The sequence below is a fragment of the Desarmillaria tabescens genome (assembly GCF_030435595.1).
Source record: "Desarmillaria tabescens strain CCBAS 213 chromosome Unknown EV420scaffold_90, whole genome shotgun sequence".
NCBI lineage: Eukaryota > Fungi > Basidiomycota > Agaricomycetes > Agaricales > Physalacriaceae > Desarmillaria > Desarmillaria tabescens.
The window spans coordinates 70,974-94,079 of NW_026848389.1; the positions used below are offsets into that span (position 1 = coordinate 70,974).

The 23,106-nt window shown below is 47.9% G+C and overlaps 6 protein-coding genes across 6 annotated transcripts; 4 read left to right on the forward strand and 2 right to left on the reverse strand.

The window, feature by feature from the left end:
* Nucleotides 1-2,996: 2,996 nt before the first annotated feature.
* EV420DRAFT_1202714 (uncharacterized protein) lies at nt 2,997-3,855 on the reverse strand. The gene is made up of 3 exons (XM_060466342.1): nt 3,615-3,855; nt 3,542-3,555; nt 2,997-3,414 (listed from the first exon to the last, which is right to left on the reverse strand). The coding sequence occupies exons 1-3, from the start codon at nt 3,724-3,726 to the stop codon at nt 3,178-3,180; spliced, it is 363 nt and encodes a 120-aa protein (XP_060323144.1). The 5' UTR covers nt 3,727-3,855; the 3' UTR covers nt 2,997-3,177.
* A 1,419-nt stretch (nt 3,856-5,274) lies between these two features.
* On the forward strand, nt 5,275-5,799 carry EV420DRAFT_1202740 (uncharacterized protein). Its single transcript, XM_060466343.1, has 3 exons — nt 5,275-5,352; nt 5,409-5,593; nt 5,650-5,799. The coding sequence occupies exons 2-3, from the start codon at nt 5,437-5,439 to the stop codon at nt 5,730-5,732; spliced, it is 240 nt and encodes a 79-aa protein (XP_060323145.1). The 5' UTR covers nt 5,275-5,352; nt 5,409-5,436; the 3' UTR covers nt 5,733-5,799.
* Nucleotides 5,800-8,728: 2,929 nt separating this feature from the next.
* EV420DRAFT_1584758 (uncharacterized protein) lies at nt 8,729-9,296 on the forward strand. The gene has a single exon (XM_060474770.1). It carries the CDS (start codon nt 8,936-8,938, stop codon nt 9,230-9,232), a length of 297 nt encoding a protein of 98 aa, XP_060323146.1. The 5' UTR covers nt 8,729-8,935; the 3' UTR covers nt 9,233-9,296.
* A 2,238-nt stretch (nt 9,297-11,534) lies between these two features.
* Nucleotides 11,535-13,034, forward strand: EV420DRAFT_1202843 (uncharacterized protein). Its single transcript, XM_060466344.1, has 3 exons — nt 11,535-12,026; nt 12,075-12,165; nt 12,223-13,034. The coding sequence occupies exons 1-3, from the start codon at nt 11,882-11,884 to the stop codon at nt 12,734-12,736; spliced, it is 750 nt and encodes a 249-aa protein (XP_060323147.1). The 5' UTR covers nt 11,535-11,881; the 3' UTR covers nt 12,737-13,034.
* A 4,017-nt stretch (nt 13,035-17,051) lies between these two features.
* EV420DRAFT_1584775 (uncharacterized protein) lies at nt 17,052-17,274 on the forward strand (the record flags this gene model as incomplete). Its single annotated transcript, XM_060474771.1, has 1 exon — nt 17,052-17,274. A coding segment is annotated over one exon (223 nt), but the record flags the coding sequence as incomplete, so codon positions are not given.
* Nucleotides 17,275-20,948: 3,674 nt separating this feature from the next.
* On the reverse strand, nt 20,949-22,911 carry EV420DRAFT_1735635 (uncharacterized protein; the record flags this gene model as incomplete). Its single annotated transcript, XM_060480007.1, has 8 exons — nt 20,949-21,147; nt 21,198-21,343; nt 21,389-21,517; nt 21,565-21,697; nt 21,749-21,954; nt 22,001-22,127; nt 22,176-22,298; nt 22,351-22,911. Coding segments are annotated over 8 exons (1,624 nt in total), but the record flags the coding sequence as incomplete, so codon positions are not given.
* Nucleotides 22,912-23,106: the final 195 nt, after the last annotated feature.

Below are 23,106 nucleotides of genomic sequence, written 5' to 3' on the forward strand. Positions count from 1 at the left end.
CTGACCGAAGACTGGACATACATATAATCGTTGTCGTAAAATAATCAAGCTCCATCAAGCGCAGTGTTGACTCCACCCCGATGTTATTCTCTTGCTCGCAGCAACATCTATCGAGAAATGCGGATTTAGAAACTCGCTTGTCTCTACGAGTATCCGCTTAGTGTGTATTAGTCCAAGTCGGCCACCAAAGCACCGGTCGTGTGGTTGCGAGTCGGAATTCGAAGGAAGTTGCACAGCTTGTTATCACTAACAGTACATCAGACGAGGACGTGCTATATTTTCTCTCGACCTGCCTGGCTATCCTCAGGCTGCCGTTCTCTTCAGGTTTCTGTACCTTGGTCATGACCCCGTCACGTTTCCCCGCATCCTTGATTCTTTCCTTGTCTTGTTCCTATCATTTCTCCGGGTTTTCTCTGCATCACTGAACAACTCTCCTCCCATCATTATCAATCGGTGACTGTAAAATCGCCATCTTTGGGATGATGGTCAAGCTGTGGTGTTTCTCTCTTCACCCTACCGAAAATCGTACGATTTAGCTGATCTCGTCTACGATTATGCAGGACCTGCATCAATACCACCCAACCATATCACCGTCCCCCAGCCCTAGTCTTGGCATTGCCCGAGAAAGCGCTCTCTGTTCCCACACTCTAAGCCATCAGCATCAGACGAATATGATTGTCCTTTTACCCTGACCCGCTAAAAGACTCGCTCTCACGCCAGATAAAGTTTCTCGGAGGTTTCCCTCTTCCCTCCATCAGATTCATCTATTCGACGCTTTACTATCCGTTCATAATTGTTTATTGGACCGTAGCTCCATCCCATCCCTACGTCTTTCGTAGTGTCTCATTACGGGAGTGGTACTTCTCCAAGTACCGTGGATCTTTCTATTTCTGGGGCGTCTTTACTTCTTCTGGTAGTAATGATCATTGTCAGTTGGGTGCAAAATCTATACTTGTATGTCTTCCCTGATTTCCTCACCTCGTTAGTGCTCGCTTCACTCTTAAGCTTCCTTGTAGTGCTATGTTGTTCCATCATCCCAATCGTTGACTGAAAGCTCTACCTTCACACTCTGAAAATGTATGAGCAGAGCGACAAATAAGTGTCTACTTATTTGTACATACACCTCGCTTTGATAGAAAATCAGAAATCATTCGCCATCCCCATATGCCGAACACCCCGTGCCGAGTAGCCTGTCATATTTACAACCGCCGAAGTACGCCGAGAGTGTGCAGTCCCGACCATTACCGAAATGCTTACTTCTACCTTGCAAATTGGAGGTGGCTTATCACTCGCTATTTGATAACCCGTCCTATTTTCAAACAGATATAGGATCAGAGCTTTACGGATTAACGGTGTACTCCAACGGTGGGTACGGTGTGCCTCAAATATAGCATCACAGCTTTATTCTGTAATAAGATAGCTTCGCACGTTCCTGTCAGAGTCAAACAAGGCCTGCCCCCCTTCGCCACTGGGAACGGTAGTGAAGGAGATGTGCGACTCGTCAACTTCACCGCATCTGAACATACTACGAGCTCTGCGTCAGATTTCGAAATTAGGAAGATGAAATATAAAGACAGCGATTCTGATATTGGAAAACAAAGGGAAAAACGAATTTTGTTCTTGTTTGATCGTAGTTTGACTGCGTAGCATATACAACAATGGTAAGTTGAATTTACGTCGGGATGGAATGTGCACACGCTGAGGGAACATCTCAATATGTATATTCCTAGAGGATTATTAGGTGTGAGAGTTAGGCTGCGAAATGGACTAGGACGCAAGAGTGCAGGAGAGGACTAGCCTAGGCCGTATATCGAAAACGTGCCAAAAAGGGGAGTATGAAGAAACAGTAATTCGCGACAGGCGAAGATGCCGATACCAATATAGAATAAGTCCGTTGCCATTCGAGAGGAGCAGCCCTGTTGAACAATATCTGTCGCGCCTTAGTAGACAGGATGCGACCTTGTTCCGCCGGAACCGCAACAGCCTGAGAAAAAAAAGATTCGCGCTCCGCAAGATCTGGAAATGAAGACGGACGAGGGTAGAGGCCGACGTCTGGCGGGAGAGGCTGTCTGAACCTCGGCAATTGGTCTAGAGTTCGATGGGATACTCACGAAGTGCACTCCCCTGCCAGTACTCACCTTCCGGGGCGTATATCGTTGTAGGCGTTAGTGAGTTACATCGATCCCTTCGGGAAGCATCGGATGCGTCCAGATACCGATTCCCGATCCGGATCTAAATCGAACCAAACTCGTTTCAGGTCAGGAGTCTACTCTACTGCCTCGATCTTCTCCAGACCGACTTTGCGCCTTTCATAATTTCACCGGAATAGGGGTGGGCGGCCCACGGTATATTATACTCGTACTCGTACTACGTTGATATTTGAGAAATTTTCTCCGCCCTTCAGCTTGCCTTCAGCTTACTTTCAGGGTTCGAGTGTTCGCTCCCAGGGCTATGCCTGCACAGAAGTTCACTATCGCCTGGGTATAGTTGCTCCTCATAAACTCCTTACAATCCCAATTCAACCCTTTCTATTTATCATTTGACTTTTAACCTTTCTCCGATTTCACATGAGTAAGCGTCGGTCCGGTCTTCATCATCGCAAAGTCGTGTGACCAGCCTGGTGTGCTGATATTTCCCCGCTTTCGCAGACTCAAAGCAGTCAATTGAATCACCGCATAGTTTTCCGCGTCAAAATAACGTCCGAACCACATGAAGAGATGGAACATAAGCCTCGAAGGACATGTGTAGGAACAAGTGGTCAAGGAAATTCTTTCTTCGAATTAGACAGTCGGGACTTGGTTTCTCGTGTACTCTTGTCTTGGCTAGCTGAAGAAGAATTGCACAGCTGGCGTTTTGATATGGTGATAATGACTATAACGAACTTTACTTTGGGATCCGGGATTCGAATCAATGAAACACGCTGGGCCTCTTATCATGTTTACGCAAGTAACATGTGGCTCTTCTCCTGGTGAGCCATAACGCATGATGAGCTATTGCTTAGGATCTGGCATCGAGGCCTAAGGAAATTAGTCGTGAACTATCACATTGCGCGATAAATCCTAGAGAATAACAACGCGTATATAATCGTAAGTAAATAGTTGCCACGAACGAAGGAAGCTGAAACTGAGTATCTATCTTATATGGATGCTTACGAGCTTTCGTGGGTAGCTAATTAAGCTAGTCAGACGGAGGGCTTATTAAATGGATGACTGGTGTTATGGTAGGGACATCGGAAGAACGAGACGTCTGAGAGGCGAATGGTATATCGAAACTCTGTGTAGAACATCCAAACATTCCGTCATCGTGAAGGTAGTATTCATACGTCCTTGATGAAGGCGAAGTAAAAGACAACGGTCGGGTTGTCGTCACATAGGCATCGGCGTGCAGATTGAAAGTCCATTTGGAGCGCAACATCTCAAATGAAGAATGAATCAGAGACGAATGAGCAGAAGACTGTCATAATCTGTGAAAAAGCGAGTTACATAAACAGATCAATGGTGAAGGTGAAATAAGAGCCAACGTTGAAGGAAGCTTGGAATACCAGGCGTACATCGCCTATGATTATTGCATAACATCAGGATAATTGCTTGTACAATCAATGACTGATGGCTTGCAGTAGTATATAGTAAGGATGAAGCATTCAAAACGACAGGTGAGAGGAACGAGCAACGCCGCGAGAGAAGAACAAGGACAGAAGGCCACAACCCGGAAAGAAAGACCCGTCATCGCCTAACTGATAACGGAGACCAGTGTCAACCAAGCAAGAGACGTCATCACCCTCAATTTTGAAAAGCAAGCACAATGTATCACAATGAGGTGGCGTATCGACTCAATACGTCGACGTCAGTAATCTGAGAAGGAAGAATTGACTGTGGCGCTTGGAGAACATCATTACTGGGAGCAGGGTGGGGTGATGTGGAAACTCGGGAGTGACTCATCCAAGTCAACGAGGAATCGTGGAACGAGCTCCATGATGCATTCCTCATGGAGTTCACCCGTACTCCATTTATCGACCAGACGCCTCTCATGATCGCCCAGTTGGCGAGCACAAACAAAGCACCCAGGAATGTTCGTTCCACAGAGCTCAAGGATTATTCGATCAGTGGCGAAGACAACAGAAACAAGTCGATCTCGTCTTCGCAGAAGAGAGCAAGTGCAAGTCTAATGCAGAAAATATGGCAGATGAGGATGGCGAAGATCTGAAATAGATGGTTTTCCAACATAAGAAATGAAACCAAGTACCCGGGGATCTTCTCTACACGAAACAAAAGCCGTTCAAGAATCACCCAACACGAAGGCAACAAAGATACTAGTTGTCGAAGGAAGGTCTTCCAGAGGGGAACAGGCCGCAGGCACAAGTCTAATGCCGGTGGAGATGGCTCAGGTACGAAACAGAAAGTTCCGGGTTGGTGCAACTACAGTCGGCTGATTATCGATGAGCTCTCCCGTGAAAGGCCCCCCGAAATGGGGGAATGCAAAGTTCGATCGCAAGTCCGCAGCGGAAGTATGTTCGGCCCGAAGGGCCATTCGGACCGGGGCTACCTAGACTAGGAAAGGTTGAGCCAGTTCATGATCTCCCCCTTTCTTTGCTTCCGCCGTCACCTTCCAAGTCCGGTACATGGACTCAACGGGAGGGCTCCAAGATCGTAGTAGGTACGGCGCTCAAGGGGACGCTGGTGGAGGTCGCCATTGGTACGGATGTGCTAATAGGCGTGTAACTGCCGCTGTTGTCAATCTGGAGCTTGCCTCTGTTTGCTCTATTCCACAGCTTGATCCAAGTGGTAGGAGATGATAAACCTGAACGATTAACACTTTGAAAGACCTCCCCGATTGCGGATCTGTGGCTGACGCACGCCTCTCACCGCTCCCCTGCGCCTTGACAACGACGGGTATCCATTACGCACCAACCCTAGCTTCATCAGCGCCCACGTAACGGACGTCTCTAACCTATGTGATGTCGATGAGGTTCGTAATACTCACTGATTTGACTGGATTTCTTGGTAGATAGCTTGCAAATAGGTGTACTGTCCTCTCGACGCCGCCGGCACCAACTACCCACCGACGAGTACGTGGCACGCGAGCGTTCCCTGACTACGACATTTCCTGTCTATGGCCTCGTAGCGATACAGCACCTGCCTCTGATTCCCGTACAGACCCCTGGATGTAACGAAAAAATGACTTCCATCTTACATAGCTTCTCTGATTTCACATTGGGAAAGTGTATACAGAGATTTTGAATTCAGAACCCCGTATAAAAACCATCCTCCATCATACGTAGCTTCCGCAGTCTTCTTTGTTCTCACTTTGGGAAGGTGTATAACGAAATGCACATGCACGGCTAACCAAACTCCGGTGTGATGTGTTGCTAGTCACATCAGATGCTCCAGCTCACCGTCTCCTCCAAGAAGCTATTCCTTTTGTCTCTTGAGAGTCCTCATGCCGTTGTTCTCTCTCGTACTGCTGTGTTCTACCGTTTCCGTCTTAATAACGTCTCTCTGCTCCCAGCCAGGAGCTCTGTGGTCGGTCTATTTTGGGCGGCCGTCCATTAAGTCTTCTTGGATTTCCTTTTCCAGTCAAACCTTGCCTCGCGCAGGTAATCTATTCCTCACGTCCAATTCTCCTTGTATTCATTGGGTCAGGTGAATTTAGTATCCGCCTCTTCTCCCACTCGAAAGCCGGATCTGTTCATGAATTCATTTCTCTCCAAACCGTTAAACCTCGGGAATATATAGATCTTCGACGAAGATGCTTGAGGCTTCTCAGGATCCTGATGAAAAGATTCGCACTGCCCCCCTGCATAATCAGCAAATGAAGACGGTCGAGAAGAAGGGCCGCGTCGATTCGCTTAAGTGTATGTGTCCTAGACTACAAGATTCTCTCGCTAGGGTACTCTTTCGTACACCGGAAGGAGAAGGGGACCGATTCCCGGTCTAGATCTACAATATTCTCAGGGGTCCCGACTCTTTCCTCTTCCGCCTTGGTCTTTTCCAGGCCCCCGCCTTCGCGACGGCAAAATATCGGTTGGACGTTTACTTTCTCCTTCATAGGGGTCAGCGGTTACTCTCCCCTATAGATCGACAATGTCGATATATTGTGCCTGATTAACGTGTGTGAAAACGTCCACATATGCGTGTCATCCCAAATGAGTGTTGCCTTGCTCCCGCGCCGAGTTCACTAGGCTCCAACTAAGCTCGGTGCCGCATTTCATTTTTACATACCCATGGGCATACTAACCCTTTCCCCCCTAAAGTCCCGCAAATTTTTTAACCTCTGCCTTTTTTCACATGCACCCGGTACCGGTTATCTTTTTGTCCCGGGTTCGTTGACCCTCGTCTTCCTGGCCAGTTCCGTATTAAAGGTGTGCATTCGCCTAGATCGACGGATTGGATGAGGAGATCATAAAGGTCGACTCGAATGAGGGAAGATAAATTTCGAGGCGTTCTGAGAGCGCGGAGAACGTTTCAATATCTTCGAATGGACGTTTTTTTTTCTTGGACCTACCTCGCAGGGTCGTGCTCCGGGACGGCGGGATTATCTGATTATTAGAAAGACTCTTACAAACTTTACGTGCATGCACGTGGAGATTGGGTCGCAAGCGCGCAGGATTCGACATTCAGTATCAATTGCGAATATCTTTTACCACATGGGGGAGCACCGCCATTTTATCATAAGCGCGACCGTGACAGTTACGCCCAAGGAAGAGAATGAGCGATCGAGTTAAGGTGTCTGATGCGAATTGCGAATATAGACAAAAAATATTTCGGCCAGGAAGATGTCTACAAGCGACATGAAAAGGTGGCCAAAGTGAGAATGGGGAGAGTGCCGGACGATGGTCGAGCGGCTTTTTTCTATGATCCCAGCTCGCTCAAAGTTGATATATCAAGTCAGTCCGGGTACAACGTCCGTGCGTAGACGAAAAATTCCCAGATATTTGAACACGAATTCTGAGGGCGAGGAGAGATAAGAACGTGCATCTGGATGTTATTAACAGAAATACAGAAAAGACAGATCAAAGCAGCTCAGTCTGATACCGTAGAACATGTCCTCGCACCATTACTAACACTCAGGACAAGTACGCGAGTAACCGAGAATCAGGATGAAGCTGTGCATTACATTGTGGCTGTAGACTTCGATATTTGAGATCAGCGGGTTGGAGCATTGACGGTAAGCCGAAAGATGTACTGATCCAGTGATATTCAACCGAGTTCTGAGCGCTGTGAGCTTCCGCAGAGAATAGCATCAGAAAAAAGCGCCTCATAATGATGTGCAACGAGCTGAGGAGTTAGCATCACCGTTTCTAAAGCAATACCTTCGTGGTTAGACTGAGAGTGCACTAGAGCATTGAGGTTTTCTTGCAATGCGGTGCAGTTTATCTCGTCAGGGAGGGTTTGGAGGAGTGATGCAGCTTGGCCTACGGATAGCTGGATAAACGAAGAGTCTTTATCTATGACTCTGCATGAAAAAGATAGCAAAACGTACCAAGGGCAATGTTTCGTCCGGGATATTCATACAAACGAGCAAGAAAGAAATCCCCAGACGTCGCAGCAAAAGAACGTTCGGATAGCTTCTTGATCTGTTGTGAAATGGAGACTGATAATCTCCAGCGCCAACGGAGTATATAAGATTCAAAGTCGAGACTCGAACTTTGGCAGTCGAAAGTAGATCTGGTAATCGGACGCGACTCGGACGAACATCGAATGTCGTATCTGATTAGGGACACAGCGGCTCTGGGTGTACAGCTGTAGGCGTAGCGGCAAGAGCCAGCAAAGAGCGAGGAAAAGGACCGGGAAGAATCTTTCGGCCCGAGTGTTTGTTTACCAATAGCTTCCAATCGGCCCGATATTTCCGGACGGGATGAGCCATTTTGCGATCCCTCTTTACTTCCGCACCGATACTCCCGTAGTCGTGCCTAGAAGTTCAAACAAAATACGAGGCGCTAACGGACATCACACTCTGGTGGTAGGCGGGATACATGGGTGAGTGTTACGTCTGCGGAACCTGTTCACGCTAGAAGGGTGGCTAGGAGGCCTGGTATAGGATACCCTCTGTCTGCCCCCTCGTATCCATAACCTCCAGCTCAATTTTCAATCACCCCTGCCTGTTGATGGCCGAGTTGTCCCCTGATACAGACTTGCACCGACCCCTCCTCGGTGCCGTACATGGACCTTGTATACGCACGTAAGGAAGAAGAATAAACGTTCTCGTAAAAAAAGAATTAATCAACCGCAGTTTTCGATGTCATATTAAATGACCCCGGCGTTAACAATTATCGCGCAGTCCTTCTTTGCTCTTGGATTGAGGAAAATGCGGATATTTCGGAAAATCGCTGGACTCGGGGTGTGTATTTTTGTTCTAGAAATGTAAGAATGGATTTTTTCCCAGGCAGCCCGTGAATTCGAATCCGATACGGCCAACAAAACACCGGTGATGCGTCGTCAGCAGTATCCAAGTCGGGAATCAGATGCGCTCGGCCCAGTTGGGCGATACGGCCCTTCATGAAGTAACTCTCCGACCCCAGACCATCATCATCAACATGTCAATCCGTATCTTTGGCAGCTGGGTGATGGAACCTCCCCTCCCCTGCAGAAAATCATTTCGCTGATCCTCGATGTAGATATCAGACGGACGAACGAACGGACTGGCATCAGTACCATCTCGGCATACTCCAACCCTATTAGTCTTGGCAAGGGCTCGCTTCTGAGATCCGACAACACGCTCCCCAGGATAGAGTTCATCTTCCCTAGCCCGCTAGCAATAAAGGAGCACATCTCCTCCCACGCCAGATAAAGTTTCTCGGAGGTTTCCCTTCTCCCTTCGACTAGGCCTTTCTCTCCATTCCTACATACGTCTCTCTGTGGTTCCCTGGTGGCAGCTTCATCCAGGACTGGCTCCTTTGTAGTTCCTTCCTCAGGTATTCATTCATTCAGATGTGGAAATGTGTTTGTTTCCTCTCTGTTGCTGGGGCTCTTCAGTTTTCGCCCTTTGGTTTCCAGTTAAGGATATAAGACTATATTATATTCCTCTCGTTTTTTTAGTCCGCGCTCGAGGTTTATTTACGATTGCATCTGATATCCAAGCGACCCAAATGGGCCCCTGCTTCAAGAGGCGCAAAGCCTCTCGACAAAGGGCGTGTTGGATCCATATCTGTACGAAGAGAATTTTTTTTTGCGTAGACTACGCGCTTTCCGTCGCGTCAAGAACTAGCCGAAGTATCATCCATAACGTCACCTAGATAGGCTAGAAGAGAAGGCTCCGACCATCACCGACATGCCCACCTTAATTTCAACTTAGGCCGCTTGCAATTTTGAAGTGAGCTCATCACTGAGCATTTGATAAACCGTTCGATATGCAAATTGTTTTAGGATACTTACTTAGGATCAGGGCTTTAAAGAATGGACAAAATGTGGCGTATAGTAGTTCGCAGTATAAGCAAGGTTTAGGAGTCGTCACTGGGAACGGTAGTGAAGGAGTCAACATTGCATCTAAACATGTTACCAGCTTCAAGTTCAAGTCGAATTTTGAAATGAAGTATAAAGACGGAGATGATCTTGGCGATTCTCACATTGGATTCCATAGTAGACTGTGGCAGTCAACCAATTGCAATCCAAACCGAGATCGGTAAAGCAAGACAATTTATCTCGTTAAGCGTTTCAGCGACGTTACAATGAAGGATAGCCCAAGAGGAGACTAATAGAGAGCCTAGGGTAGGAGAATGGACTGTTCGTTTTGGCTATCATAGCAGCGGACTATGTTTCCTAGCAGCCAAAGAGGGATCACAGATAGCGATTCCCGATCCGGATCGAGTGGTTCCCTCTCCCGCCCAAGGCCTAATTCGAACCTAGGGGTTAACACCTGTTCCCTTGATTGTCCTCTCTGCTTCGTGCCGCGGTTACACAGTTTTTCCCCGAGGTTCAGAAATCCCGCGCCCCAACTCCTCTCATTCCCGGCATCATGGCATCCCTTCCTAACTCGTTGAACAAAACGTCGTTCGGCGCTGACCGTCTTTTGCTTCCTGGAAAAGCTCGAGCCGCGTGATAATAAGCAAGCATGTGAAGACGTCAGATACCAAATGGCTTATCGTTGTTAGAGCATGCAGCGGGATTCTATCACGTACCCGGGGATGATGTAGAGGAATAAGTGCTGACTCTAATAAATGATAACCGCAACATGACCCCTCAGAGGGCGAATCAGAATGCATGTATTTATCGAGGGACGGGGTTCGACTCCTCGTGGAGTGCAGGGCAGAACTCGAATGCAGCGAACGTTCTTCTTATCGCAGCTATGATAAGATTTCCTGACGTTTCGCATGGAAAACAATTAGTTGTATCTCGTGCACTTTTCGAAATCAAAGATTCATTATCAACCTTTCGGTAAACGAAAGCGTGACTTTGACAGCAGACGACGTCATGACTAAAATCAATAAACGGGATAATGAAAGTGCGGAGGAATAGAAGACGTCATAATCCCCAAAGGAGAGGGATCGATTTATGAAAAAGCAAGAGGCGCCATCATTCCTCAGTGCGGGGGAGAAAAGAAGAACAATGAAGAATTTATTTATCACCCTGGATTTTGAATGAATGTCATGATTGAGGGTGGCGTCCCGACACAAGTCAGGTAGCCGCAGTCCGGGTTAGACACCGAAAGGAAGACTGAGCGGGCGGTGTATTGATGATGTGAAGGAGTCTCTGATTGGGGAGAAAGGGAACGTCCCGAGTTTCGGTTTATCAAGTCACATACTTCCATAGATAGATGTGGTGCGGACGAAAGGAGGTTAATCGTTGGGCGAGGTTGGAATGAATTACAAGGCACTTGTTTTGTTCGCTGTTTATGTAGCGACCTGCGATAGAGAACAAATATCACCCAGCGAGACAAATGACAAGCAGATCTTCATTCCACGGAATCAAGAGCCATGATTGAACTTGGTAGATCCCGGCTGGCGAACCTTTGCAGAGGAGAAAAAGCTTGAATCCAGTAGCAAGTGGCGAGCCATACGAGTTCCGATGGCGCTGGTGGAGGAGAGGCAGAAATACGGGTTTTTTACACTCATAGGCAAAGACTGAAATTATGAGTTCGAGGCAGACATCGGAGACACGAGCAAAGATAAAGAACGACAAGGTCAGGCTCAAAGGAGCAGCAGCAATGGTTAAGGAAGCGCAGAGGAGAGGATCGGGAAAACCTTGAACCATCGGCCCGACTCCCGCCGAGTTGGCGTTTATTTACCTTTAGCGCCCATTCGGACCGGGATTTGCCTAAACTGGGAATGAATGATTTTCCAGTTCGTCGGATCTCTCCGCCCTCCACTGGAGCGGATCAGCGGTGCGTGATAAATCAGTGGACGTTTGATCTGCCGTGCTCCAGGGTGCTTAGTTAGCAGGTGAACGACCCCAGATGCGGATGCGCCTCTGCCCGACGTCTCAGCGTAGTTGCGCCACCCCCCAGCTCCCAGTGAAGGCCCTGAGACGGGTATCCATTCCATGCTACCGACCCTGGCTCTGGTTACAGCTTGTTTCGACCGTATCCCTACGCTTGTGAATGAAAGCAATTAAGCGGCCCCCATCATACGTCCGCAGTCTTGCGTAGAGATATGCAGTCTGATACCGTTCGAGGACTCTGTTTCCCTGCTACTACACCCGACACCCGGGATTTACACTACAAGTCAACATCTCTTCATCCGCGATGCTTCGTCCGCTCCCTGCTCCCTGACCCTCTCCGCGTACCTTCATTCTAGCTGCCTGCTTCCCCTCGTCTTACACCGACTGGCCGAGGCGCGCCCCCTTCACAACGTGAACCCCGAACGCGTATCCATCCCACGCCAACCGACTCTGCTTGTCGTGCAGCATGCGTGGTCCCCTCAGCCAAGAGCGCAGCGCATCCTCCCGTCATGCCTGCCCTCTCCCTGGACTTAGCACTACAAGTTTGCATCTCTTCACCCGCTCCCCGACCCTTGACCCTCCCCGCGTGCCTTGTTCCTCTTCTTCTCCCGCGTACCTTCATGCTCGCTGTCGTCTCCCCTTACACTGACCAAGGTTCGTCGACGTCGTACCCCCGATCGGGTATTCATCCCACGCTGACAGACCCTGGCGTAGTCCTCAGCTTACGCTCACCATCCCCGATCCTCTCAACCAAGAGCGCAGCCCTCTCATCATGCCTGCCCTCCAACATCTCGTAAATATTCAACCCCCCACCCTCCCGTCACATATCAATGATGATTTACACTACAAGTCAGCATCTCTTCATCCGCGATGCATCCTTCCCCTCGACTCTCCCTCTACAACTTAGCATCTCTTCATCTTACTCCCCGAGCCCCGACCCTCCCCTGCGTACCTTGTTCCTCCTCTTCTCCCGCGTACCTCCATGCTCCCACAGTCTGCTTCCCTTCCTCTTGCGTGCGCCACCCTCGACGCGGGTATCTATTCCACACCGACTGACCCTGCGTGACACGCAGCATCCGCGGTCTCCTCGCAGCGCACCCTCCCGTCATGCCTGCCCTCCAACGTCTCGTAAAATAATATTATATTCGATCCCCCCCACCCTCCCATCACATATCAATGATATCGACGGTTTCTTGGGCGGCAGGCATTTCGACACAGCCAGCAGCCTATACTTGTTATTCATGGATGGTATACTTATAGTGTACGAATGCCCGCGTTACGGGCAACAAAACACCGGTGATGGGATTATATTGTACATTGTATTGGATTGTATTGCGTCCTCTCCGAGTCGGCAATCTACATAGCATCGCTACATGTCGACCCCTCAAAGGCTGACTATCACCCTCCCTCCAAAATTACTGGCAGTTCTCGTATAGCGCAGCGTTTATCCAACACATCTTTCTCCCTGCCCTTGTCCCTCGTACCTCTCAAAGGTCTCGTGCGTCCTGCTTCTTTCGTTTCCTTTGTTCCTTTCATGTCCCTTCCCTTTCTCTACATTGAATAACAGTCCAGGCCCTTTAGTTTCTCCCTTCCTTTCTTACGGCGGGCATTTAAGTTCAACGTAGCATCCCTCCCCTTTGTCTCGGCAACGACTCCCATTATAGATTCTACTCCCCCACGCCCTCGCTCTCACGCTAAATAAAGTTTCCCCCCGAAGCCGAAGTTTTGCCTCTTTCCCGCGTTAGTGATTCTTTCTCGCATCAGAGTCTATTAATGGGTGGCGTTCATACTGTGGGGTTCCGTTACTGTTTCCTCATCGCCTGTTCCCTGAAATATTGAGACTACGTTTCTGATCTTTTCCCGTGTTTGTGATTTCGTTCAGAGTCTATTCTTGGTGTCGTTTGAAGAACGCAGCTAGGGACGATATTTCGTTATCCACGTCGTCCTGTCCGTTTCGGTATGGTTATTAAACTAGATTGGTATGCGGATTCTGTGAGTCCTGTAACTATCATTCCAAATCTCGTATTTGTAACAGTCGGAATGAATCCGTCCGTGATGCTGACCAAAGTTGTAGGTCCGTGCATTTTGTTTTGGTCATCACGTTTCACAGCAATGTAGTAATGTAGGTATCTTGTTTGTCAGTATTCATCACGCCCTTGAGAAATTGCTTCCCGAATCGTGGGTCCGTGAGCTCGCGTTTCACATATCATATTGTACGGTTTACTAGTAATACGTAGGTGTAAGAGTAAGAGTAATCGTTCATCACGGCCGCAGCATTCACTCGCTACGTTGAAAATCTTCCGCATCATTTTCTGTTTGGGGATCCCGCATCATTCCCTCCCGTCTGGAGAATCGAGGCCATCACTCGTTGGGTTGTCTGGGATCATTATCACTTGCAGCGGAGAGGGCGGGAAGGGGGAGGGGTGTTGGAGGATACGAAGAGAGGGCAAAGTTCAGCCCAGGTGAGGTCGATACGTAGAGACGTAACACTAGAAGAGTTCGCACCTCATCGACGCATCATCAAAACGCACAGATTCTCGGATGAGAAGTCGAGACGCGGTCCCTCGTCAACGTGGGAGTAAATGGTCGCATTCAAGTTCAAACGCCGTATCTTGGCAAGGCAAGCGAGAGCGTGTGAGAATCCTACATATTCAGAAAGTTGTCACCAAAGAGACGAACGAGCGAAGGCTGTGCTCTTTCTTTTTTTTCTTTTTCCCGAGAAAAAAGGGAATTGAACGGAGGAGGCGGGGAACGTAATCAAAAAAGATCGGGTAGGGGGTACGGCGGGTGATTGTCGGGAGGGGGAGAGGGGAGGAGAGGAGAGGATTCGGTCTTCGGGGGGGTAGTGACTTGGAGTAACCATTCATAACACGTATGGTATGTAACGGAGTTCTCTGTTGTCAATTCGTCCGAACAGAGATGTTGCGACATTTACAGGAGGGATGTTCCAATGTTATAGATGTCTTGGTGAAACGATCGAGTCGATAAGCTTCGCCTTAGATGAGCGGCGCGTTCCTAGAAGGTAAATAACATGACACACCTTCCACCAATGACCAACTCTCTCGTCTTCCCTACGAGTTCGATGCCATCGTTCACAGCGCCGCACGACCATAACGAGAGCTCCCAAAGCGATGTTTCTGCCGAGTAGCACAAGGACATAGGGGCCTTCACCTTCGGAATGTCGGTCGCCGATAAACACTGTTGACCGGTCCGCGCTAAATTGTAGTGACATTTGCGCGAAGTGAATTAAATGACGTGAACGGTCTGGAAGCCTTACATTAGACAACGAGACGCCTTTGGAATCGGATCTACCTCGCAGTAGAGTACCATCATCCTCACGCCAGTACCGAGCTTCCGTACTGCAATAGTCATAACAACATCGACGGGGTTGGTTAAGCGGCATCGGGACTCCGTGAGGTTGAGAATTGCGAGCTTGGTTTCACGATGAGCTATAGCGTGGAAAGGAAGAAAGTGCATACCCCTGACTGACTCTTTCACAGCTTCGGTTTCTGAGTTCCTGCTTCCTTCTAAAACCCAGGGACGATGATTCATTCCAACGTGCGCGCCAAAGTCCGAACTTGTAAACGGACAGGACGCAGATACGCACCATCTTTAGCTAGTAGCGCGTGCTCAGGATACTAGACACAGCTATAACAAGCCCTCCCCGCTGAAGTCACAGCTATCAAACACAGAGCGACAGACCATTGGGACCAGTTACTCAAAACAGAAAGAAAAGCACGACTTTGTGCGTCTGGGGTTTTCGGCAGTAGAAGAGGGCAGCATCAAGAACAGGTATAACGAGCCTGATGGTCGAGAAAAGAGCAAGAGAGCCGTGACTGTGACTGTGACTCACCAAGCCTATTCCGGTCCGAGGCCCCGGGCTCAGTTTTGAACTCCATGCTTGCTCCATGCATTCCTCAGCTGCCTTCGGTTTCCTTTTGCGAATTCTCTTCCAAACACCTTCCATCGAAAATAGCAGTACTATCAAGCTGAAGAAGACATCAGGGTGCCCTACACCACCCAGGTCCCACAGTCAGACTTTCACTGATTTCCTCTGCATCGCACGACGGAAGTTCGCCATAGAACCTGCGTTATCTCAAAAGGTACCATTGCAAGAATCCACTTCGTTCAGACAACAGGCCTTGCACGATACACCGGTATCAACATCTGGTCATTTTTATATCGAGTTAAACTTACTCTACCACTTTTCGGAAACCGCAACAAGTGTTTGAGTCGACGGCAGGTAATAGTTTACTGCTATGTAAACGCTCGTATCTCATTCCTTGATAGAACGTCATGATGGTCAACCGGTTTTGCCTTTGAGCTTCTATTAGAGCAGTGCGGTCTTCTGATATAATTTCGAATGCGGCGTTCGCCTCGTGATTCATTCCTTTGGGTCTCGCAAGTGAATGAAGCTACTACGATCTGTATACGGAGATTCAACACCCAGAACTGTGGAATATCGGGGCAAGGTGAGGTGAGGCTGCGGCAATAATCGTATTCGTAAGGTCCTATACTGACATGGAAGTCCACAGCCTCACTGCGGGAAAATGTACTCTGCGCCGGCCTCTTGCTTCCGTTCGAGCTTCCAACATCATAAACATCACCTTCATATTGCAAAGGATGGTTGCCAGTGGACCAGTACTCCCATCTTCCCTGCATCAGGAAGGGAACGTGTCTTTCCCTTGCCAACCAGAAGTATCGATGAACGCTAGCAATCCTAAACTTGAAAGCCCTTCGGGAAATGGAAGAGACAGCTATTGCTCCCTTCTCATCCGCTGACAATGACTTCGAGAAGGGCCTTTCAAGTGATGAGGGAATTTCATCACCCGAAGATGTCATCGCTGTGGACCGTTTCGCTGAGAAGAGGTATGTTTACCATTCCTATCGAACCACGACGACAAGCCGATGCTGGTTCACTTCCCTGCCAGACTCCTCCGACAGCTAAATCTCCGGATCGTACGTAGTTGCATGTTCATTTACATCCTCAATTTCCTCGCCCGCGTTAATATCGTACGCCGATCTGATGATGCTTGATCGCTTTCTTAATTAAATTGTCCGTCAGAAAAATGCGAAAAATTGAATACCGACAGCGGTGACTCATTGTTGCAGGTCTTCAACAAGCGGCCAGTTCTCCGCTGCGTTGACAGTAGTTCTTCATTATTTGTGCACCGTTTGAGACCTCAGTCATTTTACTCTCCTGCATTGGTTCGTGTTGCTCATATTCAGGAAGGGCGGAACGGATATGATCATTTTATGTTCAAGAGCTATAGCGCGCTGACGGGACTTCACTTCCTTCTAGGGATGTTTAAAGCGGGTATGTCACACGTTTTCAGTAGAATGCAAATGCCTAATTACCGTCATAGGTTTCTATCCAGGAATAATCTACTTTTTTCCTTGGCTTGTCAGTTCTATTTTGGTGATTTACAACATTCTTTTCTGACCGACCGTTTCAACAACTGGTATCTACCCCAAGAACACACGGCGTTGGTCTCATCAACGGCCCCAAGGGCTTGGAAGCGTGGCGGTGGTTATTCATCATCGAGAGCGCGCTATCATGTGCTCTGGCGGTGGCGATGTCCTTCTTCTTTCCAGCATACCCAGAGACAGCGACATGACTATCTGCAAAGGAATGAGAACTCGCCGTCAAGCGCCTCAGAGGCGAAGCGTCTGTGTGCCACCATAATTACATGGGCGCAGACCAAGAATACGCTGATAGACTGGAGGCTGTGCTTCCATTATCTCGTCTTCATCACCGTCTGCCTACTATTTTCGTGTATCTCGTATTTTGCCCCAACTGTCGTTAATGGACTTGAGTACGAAGGACTATGTGCCCAGCTGTTTACAATGCTACCCGTCGCCAAAGGCTTTGTCGGGACCATCACCTGTTCGGTCTTTGTAGAGCGATATGAACCGCGGCCTATATCTGTATGTATTCCTATGGTTGTTTCAGGTGTTGTCTTCCTAATCAGAGTGCTTTGATTTCGAGTCATCTTGTCAGTTCGAGTGATTGACATTGTCACGTATCAGGCGCACTTCCACCTATGGCGTGCAAAGCATCTTATCCCATGCTGTGTCTCAACACGACATTTTCCAACATCTGTAACCCGCGTCTCATATCATGTATGTCTGCCAATCTTCTCAATATGGAGGCGACGACACTTATTATACCTTTGATGGTAACTATCAGGTGCACTGCACAGACCATCTGTGTTTTTGCTTCTCAAGGCTGTGCTATTTTTATCGTTCGCTGAATCTAATTCTAAGCCTCTATTGAGCGCCAGAATACCATACCAGTCAGTTCACGAATGGTATATTCACTCTGGAGGGAGCTCCGCGAGTTTACTAGAAGACGAAAGAAACCGTAAGATGACACCGGGAAGTCAGCCATAGCGTGTGTAACGTGTTTCGGCTAGTGGGTCCGTATAGAAGTTTGGAGAACTGTTTGCGTCCGGTGGACGGACTGCTTCGGTAAAGCATAACTACTTGTACAAATAGTTAGTCCCCGTTAGTCCCCGTTTCCTTTACCAAATTTCGTGCTATCAATCGAATCCCTTCTTTGTCAGCGAATCAATGAACACCGTCTGTGCTCCATCGACTAAAGACTGCTAGTTTCCGAAGACACACTCGTGATGCAGATGATGGGAGTTAAGGCGATAGCGAGTAGCAAAGCTATAAAGCGTTCAATTTCGACCTTTCCTGTACCGCCAGCCGTCGTGATTAAAAGACACCTCGTAACGGTCGATCGAATCAACATACGCCCAATGTGTTGAAGTAGGATGGACAAGACTGACACAGGAAATGTAGAAGTAGATGTATAAGGTATGAGGTCTTGCGGCGGTCCGCGAGCCCCCCTTCTTCGAACCTCGGATCTTCATCAATCTTCGCAATGAGCCGGTTTGGTTCGTGTAACAAAGGTAGAACATCCAGAGGAAGGGGTTGGAGCATCTATCAACGGAATACATGAATATGCTTTACATCAGTTGCAAAAGTGATAGGTGGTCCTTGCAGCCGTTGTTTAGCTCCGAAAATAACATCCTTTCTCTTCGAGGGAGACAACTCTTCCCAGAGATTTCTTCCTTATGAATGGAGTTTCTCGATTATCAAAGGTCTGGACCGGCTCTGACGACGCCCAATCACTCCTACAGCATTCCGAAAGGAGCACCGCTATTGACGAAATCATCCAACTGGAACTCCAGGCATCAGATCACGAAGATTCAAAAGATTGTGGGATCCGTATGGAAATGAATCTGATTGAACCACTGTCCGATCAGTGATGTATTTCTTCTATTAAGGAGTGGACATCATGTGTGCCCGGTATGGTATCAGCATTTCGCTAGACGCCAGAATCGCCGAAGATGAGTCTTAGTTTGTTCAAAGGATTTAGGAGTACTGACAATTCATCAATGGAACGACGAATTGGTCTAAAGTATCGATGGTGATTTGAACCAGTCGGATAAGTAGATATCGGTCAGAGAACCTTCCGAGTTATAGCTTGATTGTAGCATCAGTCATAGTTCCCGCTTTGGGTCACGGTACTGTTGGCACCAGCACGCGATGCGTCAAAATGCCAGGTAGCACTGCTATCCTTCTCCTGTTTCTTCCAATAATGACCAACACAATGGTTTTCTGCGTTACCCGGTACTTACAAACCTTGAATGCTTCCTCTGCGGTAGGTGTACTTTAGTATCAGAAAATGAATCGTCCGCCTACTCTTTGAACAACTGATGGAAACCGTGGAGCAAGCGCAGGCATTCTATAATAATACTTCAAAACGTGCTTGTAAATCTTCCAGTTCTAACTACGACGTCTCTAAACCTCATCCTTAATTTGCTTCTAAATCACCTACTGAAATTTTTATGGGCGGAATGGCCGAGTGCCATGTTCAATATCGAACGTGATTGTTGAAATGAAAAAGGATCTCCTTAACATCTTTCTCTCTCCTAATATTTTCCCCGGCACAGCCTTACGGCCCTTACCATATCCCCATAACATACAGGTTAAACCTCTCGTAAAATAAATGTGGTGCCGGAGTAGCCGGCTCCCATGGGAGAGACGATAGGTCATTACTCCGTTGGCTGTGCGACTACTCTGCGAAACGCTTGTATTTTCGGAGTAGTCAAATCCCCTGCTGACAGAATTGATCACAGCGTGTAAAGCATTCAAAACGTCTACATCTGAGAATCCTAAAGAGTTGAGGGGAGGTATCGGAGCACCATAAACGTAATGGTGTAACTGAATATTTGCCCCGCATCTTGCGTCCCTCGATGAAATTATTTTCAGATGGATATCTAGGTTCAACCTTTTCGTCAATTTCTATTTCGTCATCCTTGTATCCTTCTGGGACAAATGTTAGCTTCTTCTACCTCCTCTTCTGCTGCTGTTCTTCATCATTCTTCAACCCCGCGGACGTCACGTCGTCCATCAATAAAGAAAGGAATCATAACTCTTGCGTGATTTCAGCCCTACCTGTAACAGCACGATCTATGTAGAATCGTGGCACATTCTCCACGTCGTCTGCTCCGATACGGACTGTGAGGCCACTCAGGCGTAGGTAAAAGGACATCCCGAACCGGGGGATTGTTGCTGGTACTTGGGCTTGGGTTGGGCAGTTCTGGTGGGAAGGGCGGTGATCTGTACGACTGATCGGTCAGCCCATGAAAAGCATGAACTCGTGATACATACCGATTGTACAGCTCTGACTTCGAGTCACCCGTCGTAGCTACAAGCATGTATTATCATTGAACGACTATTCACTCTTGTAGTATCGATCTTCGACAAGCAGTACTAAGTACTCTTCGGCGAATGCTTTTGCGGGGAGGCCAGCAATAAAGAGACTGTGCGCTTCTAAAGCAGTCTCTCTGGTCTTAGGTGGTTAGGTTGAGAAGTTCCTCGAGAATTAACGTTATAAGGAAGTGTGATCATGGTTTATTTCGTATGCCAGAGTTAGGGACACCACGAAAAATGTGCAATGCTTGCCATGTATATATAAACCTTAACAGTGTATATTAGGCCCTTCTCACCACCGCAATCCTCTGTAAATTAAATATAAGCACCCGCATACATTTCAGAGCATGTACTTCGTTATAACATAACTCAAACTTATGATAAGTCTACTGCAATGTTTATGGAAGGGCCCTATAAGGGCCACAAGTAAGTACAATGCCGTATAACTTGCACCTGGACTGTGAGATATTGTAAGTAGTTTTGGCCTATCTAAGCTGCTTACAAGCGATTGCAGCTGAACATAGAAACATTAGACAATGCTAGCGTTCTTGGCCTCAAATATCAGTTCAGTATTGGAAAGAGAACAAGCAAATAGCTCAAATTACATTATAAGCATGATAACAAAGGTATTAGGGATACAAATACACTGCGAGGCAAGTAGCAGTCCATCCATCCAGCATGAGCATGAAGCATAGGTACCAGATCGAGACTCGAGAGCAAAGCAAAGCATAGAGAGCATACAGGTTTCAAGGTGCAGAGCCTTAGAGAGCAACATCCCAAATCATCTGGGATTATTGATTAACAGATGGCTCAAAGGAGACAAAAGACACGTACGAAGCAGAAGCCAAACTACGTGCTCTCAGGCTTCGTGAATGGAAATCCACCATTTCGAAGGAGATCACCAACATCTGCAGCGACACGAGCAGCCTTGTGAATTTCTTGACGTTGTCGGCGAGCTTCGGCCATCCTGGCAACGGTGCTTTCTGGTGGTGGTACCATGTCATCTTCATCCTCGTCGTCATCACCGGCTGAATTCCCGAAAATTTCCCTGGTTCGTGTCATCGTAAACTATTGACACGTGAAAGACATATGACTTACTTGTTCCACCAGGCAAGGGACTGAACGGCCCATGGATCTTCAGGGAAGTCCTCGTACATATCAACTATCGTGTCATACAGCTTTGCAAGATTGAACTTCCCATCCCAGCGCGTCCATCCATCGACGGAGGAAAGAGCGTAGCGAGCCTAGCTTCAGGGAGAGAGAAAGCCATTGAAAGAGAGCAATCATACCTGACATGCGCCGTATGCAATTATACGGCCAGTGATGGTCTTGATCTTGTAAATTTTTGCGATTGGTGGGCGAGTTGGGCCCTTGGTTTTGCCTGGAATACCATCGCTCAAAAGAAGGTGCTTGACGGTCTGATGGAAGAAATTAGTCATGTGAGTTTTCAGTGAGGGACACGTACTCTGACGAGGACATAGCCCTCCATGCATCCGGCAAGATCATCATCGAGCGAAGCCTTCGACTGGTCAAACAAAAAAGATGGCAGCTCCCAATGAGTGATCCGGATCTTCCCTTCACGTAGCTGCTGACGCCATCTGACATGGAATATCAGTGACAGAGGGTATAAATGCCGTGGAGATCATTACTTATCGTCGCTATCAAATGTTTCCAGATAGTTTTGAGGGCATAAAAGTCGAGCTGTTTCAAAGTAATTGAAGCCTTGCGCTGGTTTGATGACAGGGACCGGTATTGAGAGTGTTTCCTTGCGAGGATCCTTCACAATGATCTTGAGTATAGCCTCGCGAATCTTGTGCGTGTCTTCTTGATGTCCAGCCTTGAAACCCTTGTGAACCTGCATAGGGCATCAGTAAGAGTACGATAAATGGTTGTACACATACCGCAGTGCAGATCTTCGAAATACCATCATCAGCGTCCACGAAGTACTCGAGATCTGATGATAGGTCGATTGACCACAGTGATGTTAGAATCTCGTAGGCATGAATATTTGGTCCTTTATCTGAAGAGCTACAAAGGACGTGTGAGCAAAAAAACACCGAGCCCAACATGGCGTACCTGTCAGAACCTAGAGAATGCTCAATGCCTTCAAGGAGGACATCTTCTGGGTCGACCCATAGATTGATAGCACGAGGCATGAGTTTCCCCCACTTATGAGCATCAGACAGAATTTTTATGCACCTTGATGTTAATCTGTTAGAGACTGAACAAGAATAACAACGCATATACGCACTCTTCCAGGTTCTCCTTGCGTTTTTCTGGTGCCTTCCCATCTTCTGATGTAATTTGCTGTAGGACCTTGTATCGTTTTTGCTTAGTACGAGAAGCCTTGGCCTTGGGTTGAACTGGCTCGTCCGAGTCATCATTGTCACTGCTCTTGATCTTCACTGTGTCACCACCAACCCTACCATCGTTGTCGTCGCTGCTATCTGATTTGACCGCAGAAGTGTCCTCTTCGTCCTCGTAGTCGTCATTCGCATCCTCGAGGTCATCCCTATCAGAGGTCACAGGCGGTGAAGGAAGCTTCCGGATACCAATTTTCTTGGCCTTCTTGGATTCCTCGGTTTTGCTGGACTGCGAGGCCTTTGTAGTCTGCTTCATCTTCGTCAACGGCTTGGCTTTCTTCGATGCAGGGTGCTCTTCTTCAGATTCGACATCGGAGCTACTGTTACGATATCGCTTCTGGACCGGTTTGGGCTTTGCTACAATAGCATGAGTAGAAGGAACAGGCTGAGCAGAGGATTTCTTGGGTTTAGTGATGGGCTTGGGCTTGGTTTGGGCTGCGTTGGGCATGGTGGAAGAAAGAAAGAGGTCACAAAATGGGTACGCGTCGAGTTTGTGACATCAGCATTATGTCACGTGGTACGTGACTGGATGCGCCCGCCATCTGTACCGTTCGTACCACTGCTGCAGTGGTACTTATCACCTACTGTCTTCTCTCAGACACTCATTTACAAGGTTTGTTTATGGTCAGAATTTTTTTCCTCTG

Coding starts and splice junctions, on each gene's coding strand:
- EV420DRAFT_1584758 (XM_060474770.1), top strand. CDS start 8,936: ATGTGTTTGTTTCCTCTCTGTTGCTGGGGCTCTTCAGTTTTCGCCCTT.
- EV420DRAFT_1202740 (XM_060466343.1), top strand. CDS start 5,437: ATGCCGTTGTTCTCTCTCGTACTGCTGTGTTCTACCGTTTCCGTCTTA. Junction 5,594..5,649: donor TCAAACCTTGCCTCGCGCAG/GTAATCTATTCC, acceptor AGGTGAATTTAG/TATCCGCCTCTTCTCCCACT.
- EV420DRAFT_1202714 (XM_060466342.1), bottom strand. CDS start 3,726: ATGACGGGTCTTTCTTTCCGGGTTGTGGCCTTCTGTCCTTGTTCTTCT.
- EV420DRAFT_1202843 (XM_060466344.1), top strand. CDS start 11,882: ATGCCTGCCCTCTCCCTGGACTTAGCACTACAAGTTTGCATCTCTTCA. Junction 12,027..12,074: donor CTCCCCTTACACTGACCAAG/GTTCGTCGACGT, acceptor CCACGCTGACAG/ACCCTGGCGTAGTCCTCAGC. Junction 12,166..12,222: donor TGCCTGCCCTCCAACATCTC/GTAAATATTCAA, acceptor TTACACTACAAG/TCAGCATCTCTTCATCCGCG.